The sequence below is a fragment of the Equus przewalskii genome, chromosome 25 (assembly GCF_037783145.1).
Source record: "Equus przewalskii isolate Varuska chromosome 25, EquPr2, whole genome shotgun sequence".
Classification (NCBI taxonomy): Eukaryota; Metazoa; Chordata; class Mammalia; order Perissodactyla; family Equidae; genus Equus; species Equus przewalskii.
Window position 1 is genome coordinate 44442220 of NC_091855.1, and position 19245 is coordinate 44461464.

The 19245-nt window shown below is 40.1% G+C and overlaps 1 protein-coding gene across 18 annotated transcripts in view; it reads left to right on the forward strand.

The window, feature by feature from the left end:
• The window catches only part of MARK3 (microtubule affinity regulating kinase 3), a 103650-nt gene that overhangs the window by 82786 nt on the left and 1619 nt on the right, over nucleotides 1-19245 (forward strand). For 4 of the 18 annotated variants that reach the window (XM_070593354.1, XM_070593357.1, XM_070593371.1 and 1 more), the window contains 5 exons: nucleotides 2381-2484; nucleotides 9718-9879; nucleotides 10581-10838; nucleotides 15195-15221; nucleotides 16594-16638. In XM_070593354.1, the coding sequence (XP_070449455.1) occupies nucleotides 2381-2484; nucleotides 9718-9879; nucleotides 10581-10838; nucleotides 15195-15221; nucleotides 16594-16638 (596 nt within the window). The remainder of the gene's footprint in view (nucleotides 1-2380; nucleotides 2485-9717; nucleotides 9880-10580; nucleotides 10839-15194; nucleotides 15222-16593; nucleotides 16639-19245) is intronic. The other 14 variants (XM_070593367.1, XM_070593362.1, XM_070593366.1 and 11 more) reach the window with 7 other exon arrangements.

Below are 19245 nucleotides of genomic sequence, written 5' to 3' on the forward strand. Positions count from 1 at the left end.
TGTAACCATGTTTTTCCCTACAAAGTTAACAATGACACAGCCCTCCCTCCGCTCCAGAAAAACCCTAGAGTGAGCCACCCATGTGGAAGTTCTGCTGCTCCCTGTGGGAGTTTTGCATTTGTGCCATTCTGGGGATAGGGTTTCATAAAGGAGCCCAAAGAGTTTTGTCTGCTCCATCCTCTGACCTTGTGCTTTATCAGAGTAAACCCTGTGTGAAAGGGTTTTTATTTTGGCTTCCTATTGCCATCAAATTGGATTGTCATACCATAGCCCTGCAATTTAAATTCAGCCTCCAACATTTGTTGACAGTTAGCAGAGGAAGGTGAGGACCTTCCTGCCTTCTCTGTTCTGTGCCTTCATAACTTTCATCCCTATCGCCCTACTCATCTGCACACTGATCTTTTGAAAGTATATCCTGAGCATTATCAGTCACCCATATTTGATTATTTATGAAGGAAAAAAGAAAGATTACTATAATTTTCTCCTGTTAGTCTTCAGGGTTTACCTGTACATGGTCCCCTCATGCTGTGCTTAAAATTGTTCTTATCTGATAAAATTCCTTAGTTGTGACTTGTTCCTTGCTTTTTAATTTTGAAAGTATTAACTTTTTAAAGCTTGATGTGAAATTCACGTGACATATGGTTAACCATTTTGAAGCATACTGTTCAGTGGCATCTAGTACCTTCCCAGTGTTGTGCAACCACCACCTCTCTCTGGTTCCAAAACTTTTTCAACACCCCAGAACACCACCCTGTACCCATTAAGTAATCACTCTCCAGTCCCTCTTCTCCCATCACCTGGCAACTACTAATCTGCTTTCTCTCTTGTTGGATTTGCCTATTCTGGATATTTCATATAAATGGACTCATACAATATGCAGCCTTTTGTGACTGACTTCTTTGACTCAGCATAATATTTTCAAGGTTCATCTGAGTTGTAGTATGTATCAGTGTTTCATGCCTTTTTGTCTGCCATAGTTTATCTGTCTATTGATGGACATTTAGGTTGTTTCTACCTTTTGGTTATTATGTGTAATGTTGCTATAAACATTTGTGTACAAATTTCTATGTGGGCTTATGTTTTCATTTCTCTTGGATATATATCTAGGAATGAAATTGCTGGGTCATATGGTAATTCTATGGTTAACTTCTTAAGGCACTGCCATACTGTTTTCCACAGCAACTGCACCATTTTACATTCCTACCAGATATGAGAGTTCTTGTATTCCACATCCTTGTCAACCACTTGTTATTTTCTGCTTTTTTATTACAACTGTCCTAGTGGGTGTGATATAGCACTTCATTGTGATTTTGATTTGCATTTCTTTAATGACCGGTGCTGGTCAGCATATTTCCATGTGCTTGTTGGCCATTTGTATGCCTTCTTTGGAGAAATGTCTATTCAGATCCTTTGCCCATTTTTAAATTGGGCTGTTTGTCATTTTTTGGTTGAGTTATAAGAGTTCTTTACGTATTCTGGATATTAAACCTTTACCAAATATATGATTTGCAAATATTTTCTCCTATTTTGTAGGTTCTCTTTTCACATTCTTAATAATGTCATTTGATGCCCAAAAGTTTCTAATTTTGATAAAGTCCAATTTAACTGTTTTTTTCCTCTTGGTACTCATACTTTTGGGTGTGTCATATCTATGAATCTCTTGTCAAATCCAAGGTCTTGCAGATTTACCCCTATATTTCTTCCTAATAGTTTTATTGTTTTATATTTATATCTTTATTTTTATTACTTTTTACTTTATTTGTGTATTTACCTTATATTTATAATCCTTTATAATTTTTTATTTTGAAAGTATTAGCTTTTAGGGCTGGTCCTGTGGTGCAGCAGTTAAGTTCACATGTTCCACTTTGGCGGCCTGGGGTTTACCGGTTCGAATCCCAGGTGCAGACATGGCACCGCTTGGCAAAGCCATTCTGTGGTAGGCATCCCACGTATAAAGTAGAGGAAGATGGGCACAGATGTTAGCTCAGGGCCAGTCTTCCTCAGCAAAAAGAGGAGGATTGGCAGCAGATGTTAGCTCAGGGCTAATTTTCCTTCAAAAAAAAAAAAAAGTATTAGCTTTTAAAAATGTGGATCTCTCTATCTTCCTACTTTGTGTTCATCAGTAAATCCATGAGTTATCACTTTATGGATTATTACAGCCAGCTTTTCAGAATTCCTCTGCCACAACCATTTTTCATTCTTTCTGCCAAGAGAGAGGGCAGAGACTGCTGCCTCCACCCCCTTTTCTGATCTTTTGGCCAGTACTGTTGATATTTTAGTGTAGGTTTATCTGAAAACTGTTTGTTTATTTAGATGAAGGGTTTTTTTCCCCTCATTACATTATACTTAGTTTGACAAAAATGCCTTCTTCTTTTAATAGAGTAATACAACATCTGGCGGAATGACACGGCGAAATACTTACGTTTGCAGTGAAAGAACCACAGCTGATAGACATTCAGTAATTCAGAATGGCAAAGAAAACAGGTATGAAATTTCTCCTGGTTGCAAGAAAATTTGTTTGTCCCAAGAGAAATGGAGGCATGTTAGTTACTTCTCAGTTTTTATAATAATAATTCAAATAGTGATGGTAAGTATTCCCCAACGGTAAGTTAAATTTGAATGCAAATTTTTAACGAGATACTAGAATTCCAAATTTCTCTCATTGTCCAGAACTTGTCCTCCTGGCTAGCTGTGTATGATGATTGAAAAGGTTGAGTTAAACCAGGGAGCTTTCCCAGAGGAGATAGATAGTAAGCTATAGTTTACATGTAGAATAGTGAATAGGGAAGTGGAGATTATTTTGGGCATATTAGTAACTTGAACAAAGGCTGAAAGGGGTGTGGGTAAGGACCTGAAGCAGGGAGCCAGGTCTCTGGAGGATATAGAACACGAGGTAAGGTGGACGAGCCTTCAGTTACAGGTCAGCAGTTTGCCAGAGGGGCCAGGTGGACAAAGTAGTAACATAGGCTCCACCTTAAAAGAGATACAGTTGAGAATCCCAAAGAAATAGAGAGTGCAATCTTCTGAATGATTGTAATCTGGTGAAGAGTCAAGCATACATAGGATAAATGTGATTTAAAATGCTAACAAAGTATTATGTCAGTAAGGAGTGAGCCATATGCAAACAACTTTTGGGGTTACAAAATAAGAGAGAGTTAGAGTCAGAAAATCGCAATTAAGTAGATCTAGAGACCATGGGGTAGAGTTAGTTTGGGGGGAGAGAAAAAAGAAAAGTTGGATTGGTAGAGTAATTAAATATATTCTATATAAAACAAATTTCCCAGGCTAACATGGATTTTCCTTCTTTCCTTTTGAAAGAATAGTATATAAACTAAATTCATAGTGGTGAGATATAGTCAAAGTGAGCAGATAAGGTTCTAGAGTAGAAATCATAAAGTAAATTCACATCATCTTTCATTGTCCCTTGACCTCTTGACTTGAACATTGTTTGATCATGTCACATTCCCATGTCTAGCATGAAAATTGTTTCTTTTTTTCTGACATTTACTTTCTGAAGTTGCATTGTAAGTTTTCTTTTTCCTTTAGACTTCATTAGTCACATGACACGTTTGATCATTAATTGCTATGACAGCCTAAGCAAAGATTCATCTTTCCCCTTCCTCCTTTAAAACCAGACTCTTTATCATTTCCCTTTTCCACAGATCACTTAAGTTTGAATTGATATGAAGGTAAAAGCTTGTTATGTAAGATAGTGTTGATTTTTCAGTCAATTTTTTGAAATATTTACATTCCGGTGTTCTCTTTTCTGATTCCTGTGTGTGTATTGTTTTAACATTGTCTTTTTCCTTATGATAAAAAACTATTAATAACTTGAGTATAGCAACTGGGCTAGATAGCTTACAAGTAGTGATTGATATATTTATTCCTTAGTAGTAATCTATTCTCTGGTAAACTTTCTTTCGTTGCAGTTACATTCTCAAACCTATCAAATTGCTTGTAGTTCAGAGTGATTTAATAGAAGACGTCAATAGAAGACTTAATTAGAAGTTTCTAATATGTTAGGGGTTTTAGTCGATAGAACTAGAAAGATGTAGTCTCATGACCCTTCTTCTTTTTACAAATTCTTCTAATTGTTGCACTGTCAGATTCCTTTTGAACTTAGAATGCACATTCTCTGAGGTACAGATTCAGACTCTTTAGGAGTTTGTTAAGACCAACCTCCCCCGCTTTGTGTCTGTATGTGTGCATGACATGCTCTTCTAATTCTCCTTCCCTACAATTATTCAGTTCACTCTTTGGAAATAGTTTTAAGAATTCTCTAACTTCTTTGGAGTCATTACCTGTCTGTGTTCTACGTGCCAACACCTTCCTCGTGAGGGCTGACTCCTCCTTATCCTGACCTGTTTGCCTCTGTTAGCATCAGTCATTTAAATGCTTTGCTTTTGAAAGTGTTGTCCGTATCTCATATCAAATAGAGCCTCAGGGGCAAACCACAGAAGACTGGGGCCTAAAATTTTAGTAATATCTCTTTTCTTTTTCTTTCTATCTTACAATTGAATTGAAAAACTGGAAAATTACTGGAGATTTGAGTGCCAAGCTAATGGTCATATTTTTTACTTTCAGTTAAGGCACCAAATGTGACAACTTTCTCATCCTTAAAATAGATGCTTGAGTCATAAATTAGATACTCAGATGACTTCTTAGGCAGATCGTTGCTTTTTCTTCTACATACGTATTTTATTCCTTGACTAAAATACTAGTGAGCTACAGGATGCCTGGATCTATGTTAACTTCTGAAAGAAGGACATTAATTTCCACTTTTAGCCTTGAATATGTTGAACTTTTTTCTTATATATGTGAGTATTTATGCAGAATTCCAACATAAGGATGATCATGACTAATAAAACCTGTATGAAAGTTTAAACCAAAGCCTGCATGTCTTAAAAACCCTTCTTCAGCTGTCTTCAAGTCCTACTTTGAACATGGGGTGATGTTTTAAAAGCCTCAGCAAGTGTATTCTCTTTATTGCCACAGGCAATATAATTGATTTTTAATAAATAGTTTTTTCATTTTAAAATTAATTTTATTGATTCTTACTACTGTAATCTTTCTGCTTTATCAGCTTCACTGTGTGAAAAATAAAACTAATCATTGGTGTCTGGGGCTGGCAGAGGTGTAGGTTTTGGCAAATTGTCTCTTTGGCAGGGGCACACATGACTAGTTTTCTAAGTAAGACTGTTTTGAAACCAGACCTGCTAAAATCCATTGTACTTTCTGCTGTAATCCTCCTGATTTAATTATTCGACCTTCTTCTGATGTCAGTCTCTGAAAATGGCCCAGTTCCAACATTGACTAACAGTCAGTATAAACTACACGGGAGAAGGTGTAATTATATCTTCAGTTGTATGATTCTGTCAAAATCACGTAGATTTATAATGAGTCTTAAACCACTTAGCACAGACACTGACACATAGTGCTCAACAAATACTGGCTTTCATTATTATAATAAACAGCTCTGATATGAATGTGAAGAATTTTCTCTTTTTTTCCTTTTTTTTTTTTTTTTTTTGGTGAGGAAGATTCACCCTAAGCTGACATCTGTTGCAAATCTTCCTGTTTTTTTTTTGGCTTGAGGAGGATTAGCCCTGAGCTAACATCTATGCCAGTCTTCCTTTATTTTGTATGTGGATCACTGCCTCAGCATGGCTGGTGAGTGGGTAGGTCCACACACAGGATCTGAACCCATGAACACAGGCCACCGTAGTAGAGTGCACCAAACTTAACCACTATGCCACCAGGCCAGCCCTGTGAAGAATATTCTTAGTTTACACTGACTATACCTAATCTCTCAACTTAGTAATGTTGCTAACCAAGCCATAAAACATAGACACTCTGTCCTCTTTCATATGCTTTTAGATATCTGTGGGAGACTATTGAAAATGTGTTCATTTGAGGAACCCCAAAGAAGCAGGGTGATGTTGTTATAATAAAGCACAACAATCTTTCCAAAGAAGTTTTAGGTATTTGATATCATACGTAAAATTTTAAAATTATAAAGTGGCTCTATTATTTTATCCATTTATCCACTTGTCCTGCATCAAGACACAGGGATTGAGCAGAGAAGGTTTGATCATAGTTAACACATGTATCTTTTGGAGTGTATTTTTAATTCTGCTTTTGCCCAATCAATGAGCATGTTTTGAATCAGCAACCAAAACATTTCATGTCAGAATGTTCTGATACAGGATAGGTATCATATCAAACAAATTGAAAATACCTGTCCTTTAGTAACCATAAGTGAATTAAGAGTTTTTAAAAAAAAAGAGGGCTGGCCCTGTCGCTGAGTGGTTAAGTTCGCGCACTCTGCTTCGGTGGCCCAGGGTTCACCAGTTCGGATCCTAGGCGCAAACATGGCACGGCTCATCAAGCCATGCTGAGGCGGCATCCCACATGCCACAACTACAAGGACCCACAACTTAAAAAATATATACACCTATGTACCAGGGGCGCTTTGGGGAGAAAAAGGAAAAATAAAATCATAAAAAAAAAAAAAAAAAGATGATCAGACATAAATATCAAGCAGTTAGGAAGATTAATATGAACTCATGCAACATGAATTTTAAGAAACTCATTATTTCTGTAAGTTTAGGTTTAAAAATGGTTCTTCCTTGGACCCAGAACTACTGAAAATGTAATGCAGCTTATTTAGCTTGTTGTGGGCTAGTCTCTGAAGTAGTATCATTATCTTTAACACTTTTCTGGAGGGAAAATTTTGTCCAGCTTTCACAAGAAACAACTTGATGAACTTCCAAAATATGCGACCAGTTGTGATGTTGGGATTGTCTATTATAAACAAAATTTTTGTGAGTTTGATTGTACAAACATGAAATTCAGTAGTTACTGAGTTTACTGTTTCCTTAATCAATGTGCTAGGCCTCCTGTAGAAATCAAAAAAACACATTTGTTTTCTTGCTTTCTTTGTGTAATTCTTGATATGACATGGATTAAATTTCTAAAGAAATAATTCACTTAATTGCCTTTAAGCTTAGTACGTCAAAAAAATTAATAATTTGTATTGAAAATATCAATTTACACTTCCTTTCTAGAATGGTCTCCAACTTGAAGGAGGGTCACTTTTTTGCTCCAAAGCCTCTGTCCAAACAGTCTTGCCATGCTTGTCTACCTTGTAGATGTTGCCTATACTGTCCCACCAGTGAGCATTGTGCTTTGCGGGGAATAGGTGGAACGTCTCCTTGCTTGGTATGCTGACTAAAAGCCTTTCCTTCTCCAGAGTCTTTGGAACCATATATTCTCCAGGGAAAAAGCCAAACACCCCAACCTCCCCTTCTTCTCTCCTTTTCTTAATGCATCCATTGATTCCAGCTCCTCATTTGAGCAAGAGGAATGTCAGCAGCTGGGCAGGGGTTAAAGTGTGTTGACCCTTGACCTGTCCTGAACAGATAATAGAGCACAAAAGACAGTTGTATTTGTCTATAACTTGTTAATAAAGTAAAATAATATAGTATATGTATATGTATGTCTGTATGTATGTATTGGGAACAACCAGGCATTTCTTCAGATAGTTGAATCAGTTAGGACTCTGTGTGTTGCAGGTGACAGAAAGCTGGTCCAAACAAGCTTAAATTTAAAAAGTTATCTCTTGAGTTCCGATATAGTCCAGAAATAGAGTCAGGTCCGTCTAATAGTTCTGCTTCCTCTGTAGTAGTTCCCTGGTTGGGCTCGGCAGCATCAGACTTAACTTCTTCCCACACTCAGCTCTGCTCAAACAGAAGCCCTGGGCTTGTCTCCTTGGTCTGTGTTGGTCTGGCTCTGGCCATGTGCCTGGCTCTAAACATGTCATTAGCCGGGATAGCTGCGAAGGTCTGGGGTGGAATCAGCAACGTCTAGAGCCCAGGAACCTGCTTCCCCCAAGTATTGTTGCCACAGGAAAAGAGTGGGTGCTAAGTGGCAAAAACACAAAAGTGAATCTATTTTTATCTTTATGAGACATTTGTTTCCAGTTCTGTGACTATATTAGAGCCACTCTCCCAAATCAGGGCAGAATTCCCAAACAAAAATGCGGGGACAAGCAGATCTTCTTGAGCAATGTATTATAAAGACCCAGCTCCCTCATTTTAGGACTACCAGAATTCTAGTGACTCATTTCATTAACTTACGTTTTCAGTTAGGAGAGCATTTATTGAGCACCTGCTCTGTCTGAAGACTTTCTGCTGACACTGAGGACACGCTGATGAGACTGTGGGCCATGTTTTCAGGGCGCTTAAGCAGGGAAGGGTCACCATGATACAGTGTGGTGTGCCACAGCAGGTGCATGCACTAAATACACGGGAGGAAACGATGAACTCCTGATGTGTGAGGGTGTCAGGGAAGAATTCCTGGACAGGATAACCTCTGGGTTGAATTTTGATGAAAACAGGAAGATGCCAGCTCTCCAGGCACAGAGGATAGTTCCTGAAAAAGTTTTTGACCTGATGCATGACCCAGGGACCTCACATCGTCAGGAGAGCCAGAAGGTTGAGTTTTGTGAGATAACAATAGAAGGTAAAGCTTGGAGAGCTGGCAGGGGCCAGGCTGTGAGTGCCTGAGGATGTGACTTGGATGCCACAGTGAGAAGTTTAAACTTGTTCCTGAAGTTGCAGTGTGCTTTTGTATAAGCAGATGAGTGACAAGGTCAGGTTTGTGTTTTAGGAGTTCACAGCTTTATGGTACACAGATTGGAAGGTATGCCCGTGAAGGCCAGGACACCAGTGAAGACAGATGCTGAGTAATGGGCCTGTGAGAGAGCTGAGGCTCTACACTAAGACCCTGGGAGTAGAAGTGGAGGGTAGGAAGTTGACACCAACCAGGTGTCACAGTGGCTCTGGATATGGGCATGAGGCGGAAAAACCTGATGGTTTCTAGATTTCAGGCTTTAAAAGGATTTCTGCAGAAAGAAAGACAGTGAAAGAGTATGATCAGAATTCTAAATCCTTGATTATCCTTAAAGGAAAGAAACTGCCCCTTTGGAATTCCAAGGACACAGTGACTGAGCTGGAATTAAGGAGTAGCCTGGTCATAGTGAGACTCATGTAGGTAGTTTTGTCCCGTAGCTATGTTTGCCAGGTGAAACTGCAGACTTCCAGCCGTTTCTCTTGCTGTTTCTCTGTCTGTATACAGTTAATTTGCTCTTATAGTTTTCCCACCTGAAAAAGGGGACTCTGTTGACCCCTTAGGAATTTTGACTACTGTGTATAAAGAAGTCAATGTCCTTTGAGTAGGAGGATTTTCAGCTATATTTAAACAACACATAGGATACTTTGATAACAGCCAGTCACTATATGCATAATTTGACTAGTCCATTTAAAATATTTCAGTGTGCTTTGGGAACAGGTTAAGAGCACAGTGTGCTTATGTTATCGATTGACTTTACCACTTTGATATGAATGGCGACATCTTTTTTAGCATAAGCTTTATACCTAGCTCGGAAGACATTGTCCCTCTTGCATAAATAATCAAACATGTAAAATGTTATTTTCTTTAAAGCTAATAAACTTTTTAAATTACTGTTTGAAAAATAGATACAGGTTAGCAGCTGCTCCAGAATCCCCAAAACAAGTTTAAGAGATTTTTATTCTTTGACAAAAATGAGATGGTTTGGGGAGGAAGGTATGTGCTTTAAACAACAGGTTGCTCTTATTGTCACTGGTCCATCATACTGTTGTTTCTGCCTTTGCCTGAACCCAAACCCCCTCCCAGCCTGACAGAAATGTTCGCTTACGCAGCTAGCCCTGCCTCAGTTTGTACCACATCTTCCACCTGTCGGCTGAGACATCAGAAGTCGATGTCCATGTCAGCCTCTGGGCACCCCAAGATGATGTTACCTCCAATAGACAGTGAAGGAGATAACTTCAAGGCTATGTAAGAACAATGCACATTCCTTGTGAAACTAATGTGTACCCACTGCTTCTTAATTTTGTGCTGTGGATTATAGTCCAAGATTTTGTTACAGTTGTCCACAAAGTGTCCTTCTTGTGTGTGGTTTCAGTTAAGCACATCCTGTCTCATGGTGTCCTTGGTCATCTGTGTGTGTCTTCATGCCTTATGCATACTACAAAGGGTGTAAGAAATTCCCCCTCCTCTCCAAGTTGCTTTCAGCATGTGGAATTTTATACTTAGACCTTTTGTGTGCTTCCAAAACTTTTTAGTTGCCTGTTCTTCAATTTCACCTGCATAGCCTTTTATTTCTTTTATATTTGCAAGGTTCTCTGCATGTAAGCAATTTGAGAGGGAAGCAAAGGAAACAGCTTGAGTTAGCCATTTTTTGTTCTAGAATTTCCCTGCGTTAATCTTGTCCTTGAAAATACGTATGTACTCTTTCCTTAAACTCCATGAGGCTTTGTTTCATTAGATACTATTCCTTTGGTACCCTTTCCCATTTAACTTACCTTTTGTTCCTAAGTCCTGTAAAATACCCCTTGGACCTGGATTTATTATAACTGCTTTTCTCCACTGTATATAAAAGATATATTGTGATTGTAAATCTTTGTGTGCCATGTTTGCCACAGAGCCAGGATTTTGTGAACAAAGATGTAAGAATTTATTACTTTCTGATCTCGTAGCACTATTCCTGATCAGAGAACTCCAGTTGCTTCAACACACAGTATTAGCAGTGCCACCACCCCAGATCGAATCCGCTTCCCAAGAGGCACTGCAAGTCGTAGCACTTTCCACGGCCAGCCCCGGGAGCGGCGAACTGCAACATATAATGGCCCGCCAGCCTCGCCCAGCCTGTCCCATGAAGCCACACCATTGTCACAGACTCGAAGCCGAGGCTCCACTAATCTTTTTAGTAAATTAACTTCAAAACTCACAAGGAGGTAAGTGCCAGGCGGCGCTGGTTGTTTGGAGCAAATGCAAGAGCAAAAAGAGAAATGTCTTCTCCTCTGTTGTGTGAAGCCACTGCCCAGATGCTGTGCATTTTGTCTTTAGCTCATCTGTTTCTGGTTTATTTATCTAATTTTGTACTTGAAAACCTCTTAGAATAGAAATTACAAAGTTCAAAGTCTTTTCACAACACTCAAAGTTCTGAAGCACTTGGGAGGTTGTTGTTCTTTAATTATTGTTCCTTTTGATTACACATCTCTCCACAAGGCATGTAAACTGCAGTTTAGCAAAACCCTAGATCCACTGTAGGCGGGGGCCTGGCGCTCTGTAAGCAGTCCCTGAAGAAGACATTATACAATGTAATCATCCCCAGACACAGAGGAGAGAGATATTTCCTCGTCTCTCATTTCATTTCATTGTCGTTGAGGAGCACTGAGTTTCTTAGAGTCTAAATCTTGAAGTTTCTCTCTGTTGGTCTCAGTAAATTATAGTGAAAACAAGGTAACTTTCTTAATTGCTGTAGTTTTGGAGACAAAGTGCCTGGTTTATTCTTAGAAAGAAACTAGTATCTGGTCATGTATAAAATCCTTCATGTGTCCAGCAGACTATCATTTTGGGCTTTGGGAAATCTCTAAGGGTTCCTGAGGTGCTTTAACTTTGTTTCCATAATCTAGTCTGGAGGTTGCAAAAGCCTAGAAACACTGACTGCTACAAGAGAAAAAAGAAAAGATACCACTTTGCACCCACCATAAGCAAATAGCCCAAGGCATCTTTAGCCAGGGCCACACCCAGGAAACCTGAGAACCCCTGCAGTTCCTGGACTCCCGGAGGAAATTCTTTGAAATTAAACCTCACTATAGATTAGTATGTGCAAGGTTTGTCTTCAGGTTTGTCTGTTACAGACCTTCTTCTTCATCATCTTATCTTACTCACAGAACAAAGGTAGGGTCTTCTCAGAATCTAAAATGATTGATGCCCTCGTCTTTGTTTCTCTGCACTCCCTCTGGCCCATGAGCCTATACTGCTCTGTTTCATGCCATCTTTGTTATTTAACCTGCAAGCTAAGTACCACTTTTCAATCCCCTTATTTCCTCCAGTAGTTTTATTTTATTTTAGAGCAGTCATCTAAAACTTAGACGAGTCACATTTAACTGTCTTTCCTCAGATGATCTGTTTGTTGTCAGGGCATTGAATACCAGATTAGGGAGGACTTCTGATATTAGCATTGACTAGAGGTCACAGGAGTCAAAAGGTTCCAGTCTACCCTCTTATTCTCTTCTGAACCCCTTTGCTGAGACACCCCATTCCAGACTGGGCAGAAGAGCAGAATCGTCTATAAAGGGCCTTGCCAGGTTTGGGGCACCCATTCGTGACCAGCGAGAGAGAGAGTGAATTCAAGTCTGGTGACTTCCAGAAGAATTCATTCCTTCCTTTCAGAGTTATCCCATGGCCTATGCCAGGCTGCCCTGTCCCCCAGTTCCTTCCTCGGGGACTAGGCTGAAATGGAATCTGCTTCTGAAATTTGAGTGGTAGCAGATGGAGCCAGGTATCATTCACCTGGCTGATTACCTGCCTGACCCTGCTTAATATCAACTCATGTTTTGCCCTCTGAGCCCCAAGCACAACAGGGATGTCCAGTAGTCAGGTCTGTCTAAGCTTTAGTTAAAGGACAGTCAGTTTTGTGACTCTTTGGTCTATAACAGGCTCTTTAAATAAAACCTTGCACATCATTAAAATTCTTCAGTCTGTCTCCTTTGTGTGCATTTTTTTTTGTCATCTTAATATTATCGGTGATAAAAAATAATATCAGCTGCCATTTATTGAGTGCTTACTAGATGCTAAGTTAAATAGACATAGATGTATAGATATACTCGTTTTACATATATAAATATGTATGTGTGTATACACACACATTTTCTCTCACATACTCATTTAATCTCCACAGTCTACCCTGTGGAGAAGATATTATCCCAGTTTCATAGAAGAAATAGGTGAGGTTCAGAGAGATTAAGGCACATGTTCAAGATCCTACGGCAGAAATGTGCTGAGCCAGGTCTGTGGCTCCAGAAGAAGCCCTTGCAGCCACTCCCTTGTGCTCCCTTGTGGAGAAAACCGTAAAGGACTGTTGCAGGCAGGAGCCCTTTTCCCGCATTTTTTAATTGTATGTATTCATCTATTTGAATTGAAATTGGAGACTGAAGTTTCCTATTAAAACAAAAATTCTAGGGAGTGCCCTTGTATTTGCTAGATAGGATGCTGCCTGAGTCATGAATTGCTTAATGAAACCAATTAGATCTTCAAAAGAAAACACAAAAACAAAAATTCTAGGGTATCATCTTATTTTATAATTTCCAGGCGATTTCCACCCCTAAATTTTTGCAGAAGGATAGTCTTTTGTTTGGTAAAGTTTGCAGACTGAGGTCTGTAGTCTCCCTTCAGTTGTAGACAGTTCATTCTTAAAAACAAAGTCCTTGCTGCTGTGTCAGCCTTCTTATCCTCCCCTGACGATAATTCCTAGGATTACAGTTCTAGTGTCTGAAAGTCTCAGGTGTTTACACTTAGGTGCTGCAAAGGAGAGTGACTGCCAGTGACTTGGTGGGAAGAGGTCTGGCCTCAGAAAACCCACACTGCTCCTAGCCCTGCCCTGGACATGTGTGGCTTGGAGAGCTTGGGCTCTGCGGTGCTTTGCAGTCAGAAGAAGCAAGGCTTTCCCTTTCTGGGGCCAGGCCTAGTCTGCTTGGGCACTCAGTGCCACCTGTACCCTGGAAGCAGAGCGGTCCTGGCATGGATGCAGGGACTCTGCACCCGAGATTCATCCGTGTGGCCCCAGGCACAGAGGGAGGGCCTCAGTCCTGCAGCTTCCTCTCCTTTATCCCTTAAGGGATTCATGGGAGGAAAAGTTAAGAAAGAGAGTCCTGTGGTACTTGACCAATAACCCTGACTTTTCTCAGGTTGAAAATTTGAAAACAAAAATACATTTTCAAGACCTTTTAGTCAATTTTCAACTAAAATAATCTTTTGAATAATACTGCTTTATATTTATGCAGTGCTTAATTATGTACAAAATATTTTCACTTATTATCTTCTCTACTGTGCATAACCCTGCTGTGTACCACTTTTGATCTGATTATGAAAGTGGCTGGCAGTTATCTACCGTAGTTAGATATTTTTTAAATTGCTCAGTATCTGGAGCAATGCCAGCGTTATCCCAAATTAGGGGGGAAAAATCCAAGGAATTCATTAATTCGGTCAGTCACTCAGCAAATACATGTGAGTGCCTGCTGGGTTCAGTTGCAGAACTGGGTTTTAGAAATGGTTTGATGGGCCCAGCCTGCACTTGCCTGGGAACGCTGATAGCATGATAATACAAGCCTGAGTCATAGTTGGAAATTTTTTTGTCAGATTCTGTTCAATATAACCTAAGCATCTTCTTAAATTTTCTTAATAAGCAGAGTTACTACTTTTAAATACAACTCTTCCAGTTTAATACATAAAACATAAAATGCAACCCCCTCTGTTACCTTGTCATTTAGTTTTCATTTTGATAGCTAAAACTCTGAAAAGCCTACTTCATTTTAAACCCTAAGAAGTTATTTTTTTTCCTCAAAAAGTGATTTTTATCATACCACTGTGACAGACATTCTGTTAATATTTAAATCATATTCCTAAAGTAATGATTCTCCTAATGGTTAAACGTTTTATAATGAAATTTTTAATGTTTTTTACAAAGATGAGATTTTTGTTCATAAGATAATTCTGAAGAAAATTGAGAAATGTTGTTACTAGTACATTGCAAATGACTTAAGTCATTTCTTTAACACAAGATGTCGAATTTTATTATCTTAAAGTATATCCATCTGAAGATCCTTAGTAAATTTGATTACAGCCAGTGGCAATATTTACTGCTGAATTTTTTCTTACGAGTACAGATTTTTTATATTTCTAATTAAAAGATCACATACTCTGGGCCAACCTGGTGGTATAGTGATTAAGTTCACGTGCTGCCTTTTCGCAGCCTGGGGTTTGTGGGTTCAGATCCCCAGCACAGACCTACGCGCCACTCATCAAGCCACGCTGTGGTGGCATCCCACATAAGAAAATAGAGGAATATTGGCACGGATGTTAGCTCAGGGTGAATCTTCATCCCCCCAAAATAAAAAGATCACATACTCAATTACCTGCAATAATTTTACTTTTTCAACAAATGTCACTGTTTTATTGTTCATTGGCTAGAAGAGGAGCCCTGTTTTATTTGTTGTTTTTCTTTTTCTCTGTAATTGACTAGATTTTCTCTTTAATTTATGTAAGTCATTTTTGTTAATTTTTTTTTTTGGCTTAATTTCTTTTAGAAACATGTCATTCAGGTTTATCAAAAGGTAGGATTTATGTGTACACATTTTTTTTCAATCCTCACCCCAAAATGGCTCCTGCAATTAACATCAGGTTTGGCTTTCTAGCCCTGTTTTTTTCCTTTAAAACTAAACTTTCTGCTGAGAACTAAATACTTATTTCTTTGAGAGGAAACTGTGGGAAGAGATAAATTAACTGTCGGGCATTTTTAAAGGGACTGTGGCACCCCTGTAACAAGAGGCCTACGCATGCTCTGTGCATTTTCTTTCTTTGGTAGAATTATTTAGCATCCAAATAATTCTGTCTTTACTAATAACACTTAGCATGCTTCTGTTTGAAGAATGAGATGTTCAGTAACATTAATGTACAATTCATGATTAGCCTCAGGCATGCAAAAGGTAAGTGGTAATTGTGTTAGTCATCATTTTTTATTTCACAGAGGATTGAATTAGCAAAAGACTTTAAAATGACAGGGAAATTAGTTGATATTCTGATGCTTGAAACAAGCGTAAAATTCATGCTTACAGCCTCATTCGGTTTGGGTTTTTCTGAAATTAAGATGTGAACAGCTACATAGCAGAACTGTGTTAATATTTTCAGAGAGTTGAAAAGTAAATAATATTCTACCTAAAGCCACTTTCCACCAACCACTGGAGAAAGCATATCTCATTATTTTTACTTAAAGCACCGTAGTAAATGTTATTCCTACTAGATGAATACTTTTGGATGTTGGCAGTCAAGAGAACAAAAAAGTTGCTCACTGTCTTGGAATGCACACATATAAGGCAGACAATCTGCCATTGAGGCTGCATTGTGCCTGTGCCGCTCAACTCACTGTAAGGCCAGGCTACGGTTTTTTATGGTGATGAAACCAGTGGGTCACTGAAGGGCTTTGTTAACATGAGCTCTTTATCAAAAACTGTGGGAAGAGTGCTTTCTTCCTGTGGGAAATTCCACCCCGTGATTATTTTTTAATTGATCTTCCCAGTTGCCAAATTTTTCGTTGGACAGAAAATTTTATAATTGAATGTAGAATTCAACTGATAGAATTCATTTCCTTTTAATTGGAAACCCATTATACTTTGGGGAAGTGATTTAAAACGTCAAAATAACTTCATTCAAAGGCCATGAGTGTGCTCAGACTCCAGAGCTGGGCAGGGGTTCCTTTTGTGTGTGTGCAGCCAGACTCCTGCATGGCCTGCGTGGATACATGAAGAATAGTCGCTGGTTGAGTCACAGCTGTGAGAGTAGGAGTTTTAAAATAAGCTCATCTGGTGAACAAAAAGTGCTTTGTTCATTTTATGATGTTTGTGTTTGTATATGGGTGGTCATGTACTGGTATGTAAGATTTCTTTTCTCTTTCCCACTTGTCTGTGCTTCTACATTCTATTCGTTGAGGCTTCCAACTGAATATGAGAGGAACGGGAGATATGAGGGCTCAAGGTGAGGGAAATGATTTTTACTTAAAATATTTTATAGATATTTACCTCATTTCTGTTGCAGAGGCAACACTCTTTTCTGAATATTCTGCGTCATATTCCTGCTCTCAATGGAGGATTGCTTAGTTAGGTCAGCATTATGTGGTTCAAGAAGCGTATGTGTGTCCCTGCTGCTGCCTCCCTGGGGGCCTGGGCCCACACGCTATGCTGTGCCCTGGTGGCCACATGAGGGCGTCGGAGTCCCGCTACCACCCACTGGTGAAAGGCTTCCAGATTCCAGCCTCACCTGGCTTTACATTAGTATTTGGGTGTTAAAATACACGTCTCTCCTACCTAGGCACTGACAACCTGAAATACGAGGTCTGGGAGTCTGTAGGAGCACTCTGGACGTGTCAGTGACTCTTAGCATGGTTCTAGTCTCAAGGAATGAAAACAGAATATTAAGTATAATTTTCGTATTTCAAATTAGTTTGGTTTTTTTTTAAGAATGATTATGTAGGGGCTGGCCTGGTGGCATAGTGGTTAAGTTGGGTGTGCTCCACTTCAGCATCCCAGGTTCGGATCCCAGGCATGGACGTACACCACTCATCAAGCCATGCTGTGGAGGTGTCCCACATACAATATAGAGGAAGACGAGCACAGATGTTGGCTCAGGGTCGCTCTTCCTCAAGCGAAAAAGGAAGATTGGCAACAGGTGTTAGCTTAGGGCCAGTCTTCCTCACCAAGAAAAGAAAGAAAAGAAAAGAAAAAAAGAGAACAATTATGTAGCCAAGTGTTTGTGGGGGTTTTTTGAGGAAGATTAGCCCTGAGCTAACATCTGTGCCCATCTTCCTCTACTTTATATGAGGGACACCTGCCACAGCATGGCTTGCCAAGCAGTGCCATGTCCACACCCAGGATCCAAACAGGCAAACCCCGGGCCACCAAAGCGGAACATGCAAACTTAACCGCTGTGCCACCGGGCTGGCCCCAAGTGTTTTGCTTTCAAATTTTGTATAGCTGTCACTGGGATTTGGGGGTAGGGGCAATCACCACATAAGCTCAGGACGCTGTCATATTTCCTGATCTCTTCCACTTGTGTCCTTTTTTATACCAGTCACCACCATGCTGTTTCAGGTCGTTGGTAACTTATTTGCTCTCTTCCTGGTCTTTCTAAAGCACAACTCTGATCATACGACTTTTCTGAATGAAAACCTGCAGTGGCCCCAGTGCCTGACTGACTATGTCCATGCAAGGCCCTGTGTGGCCTCAGAAGCCCCAGCTCCCTGCCCCACCCCCCAAGTTGAGACAGAGCGTTGGGGTGAGAGGAGCCAGGCAGCATTCCCACCCCTGGGCCTGACCATCCCAGCCTTGAGCAGGTTCTAGCTGTCCTGAATTTGTTCCCCATCCATGATAGGACCGAGCTCCTGCTGTGATGAGGATCAGGTACAGTGGGCCTGCCCATGCAAGTGCTCAATAAAGGCCAGCAGCTGTTGTGGGGTGACACTTTGACCCCGGTTCCAGTCTGTCTGTGCATTTTATTATGCCCTAAACACTTTCTGTGCTTTATATACCTCCTTGCCTTTGCTTATGATGTTCCCTCAACACACAGAAACTCTTCCCCAACCTCTGTCATGTTGTTGAAATCCCACAGGCTCTTCAGAGCTCTTCTCAGATGCCCTCGTCCCTCATGATCCCACCCTGCCTTTCACTTGCACTTCTATTAGCCAGGCCCCACCTCCATCTGTGCCCCTCTAGCAGGCTGCCATATCTTTCCTGTCCTACTGCTGTTTGCTTAGGTTACAATCTTCCCTTCCCCCACTCCAACTTAGTTTGAGAACTTTTGCTAATTTTCGTAACTTAGCAACTAACAGCATTTTATACATAGGAAGCTTCCAGTCAGTTTTGGTGGATGTAAACCAAATTGAATATTTTCCTAGCAGGTTGGCAACAGGGAGAGCTATGTGCATAGTAAAACCTATGACCCACCTTCAGCTCTGATGAATTTGCCGTAGGATTAAGTATATTTAACATACCTATACTGGGTGTTTTTAGTGCACAAGAATGTTAGGCATTCATCATCCTAGTTAAAGCACCCAGATGCACACATGAGAATGTAAATAACAGTTTGCGGCAATAATGATGAAATGCCTTGGAACAGTAAGATAGTAGATGCCTGTTCTTGGAGTTTCTGAGAGAGCTGTGCCTGGACCCCACTGTGAAACCACTTCGTGGATATTGGGACCACAGCTTGCATTTTGTGAATCCATACAGTTTGCATTCAAACTGGTGGTTTCAGTGCTCAGTAGCAAATAAGCCTTAACATTTCATTTTTCTATTTCAATAGTAAGATAAGGTCATCTAAGAATTCCTTTTAACTGTGAAATTAGAAGTTTAAATTAGGGGACCCCGGTGGTGCAGTGGTTAAGTGCGCACGTTCCACTTTGGTGGCCCGGGGTTCACCAGTTCGGATCCCTGGTGCGGACACGGTACCACTTGGCAAGCCATGCTGTGGTAGTGTCCCACATATAAAGTAGAGGAAGATGGGCACAGATGTTAGCTCAGGGCCAGGCTTCCTCAGCAAAAAGAGGAGAATTGGCGGCAGATGTTAACTCAGGGCTAATCTTCCTCC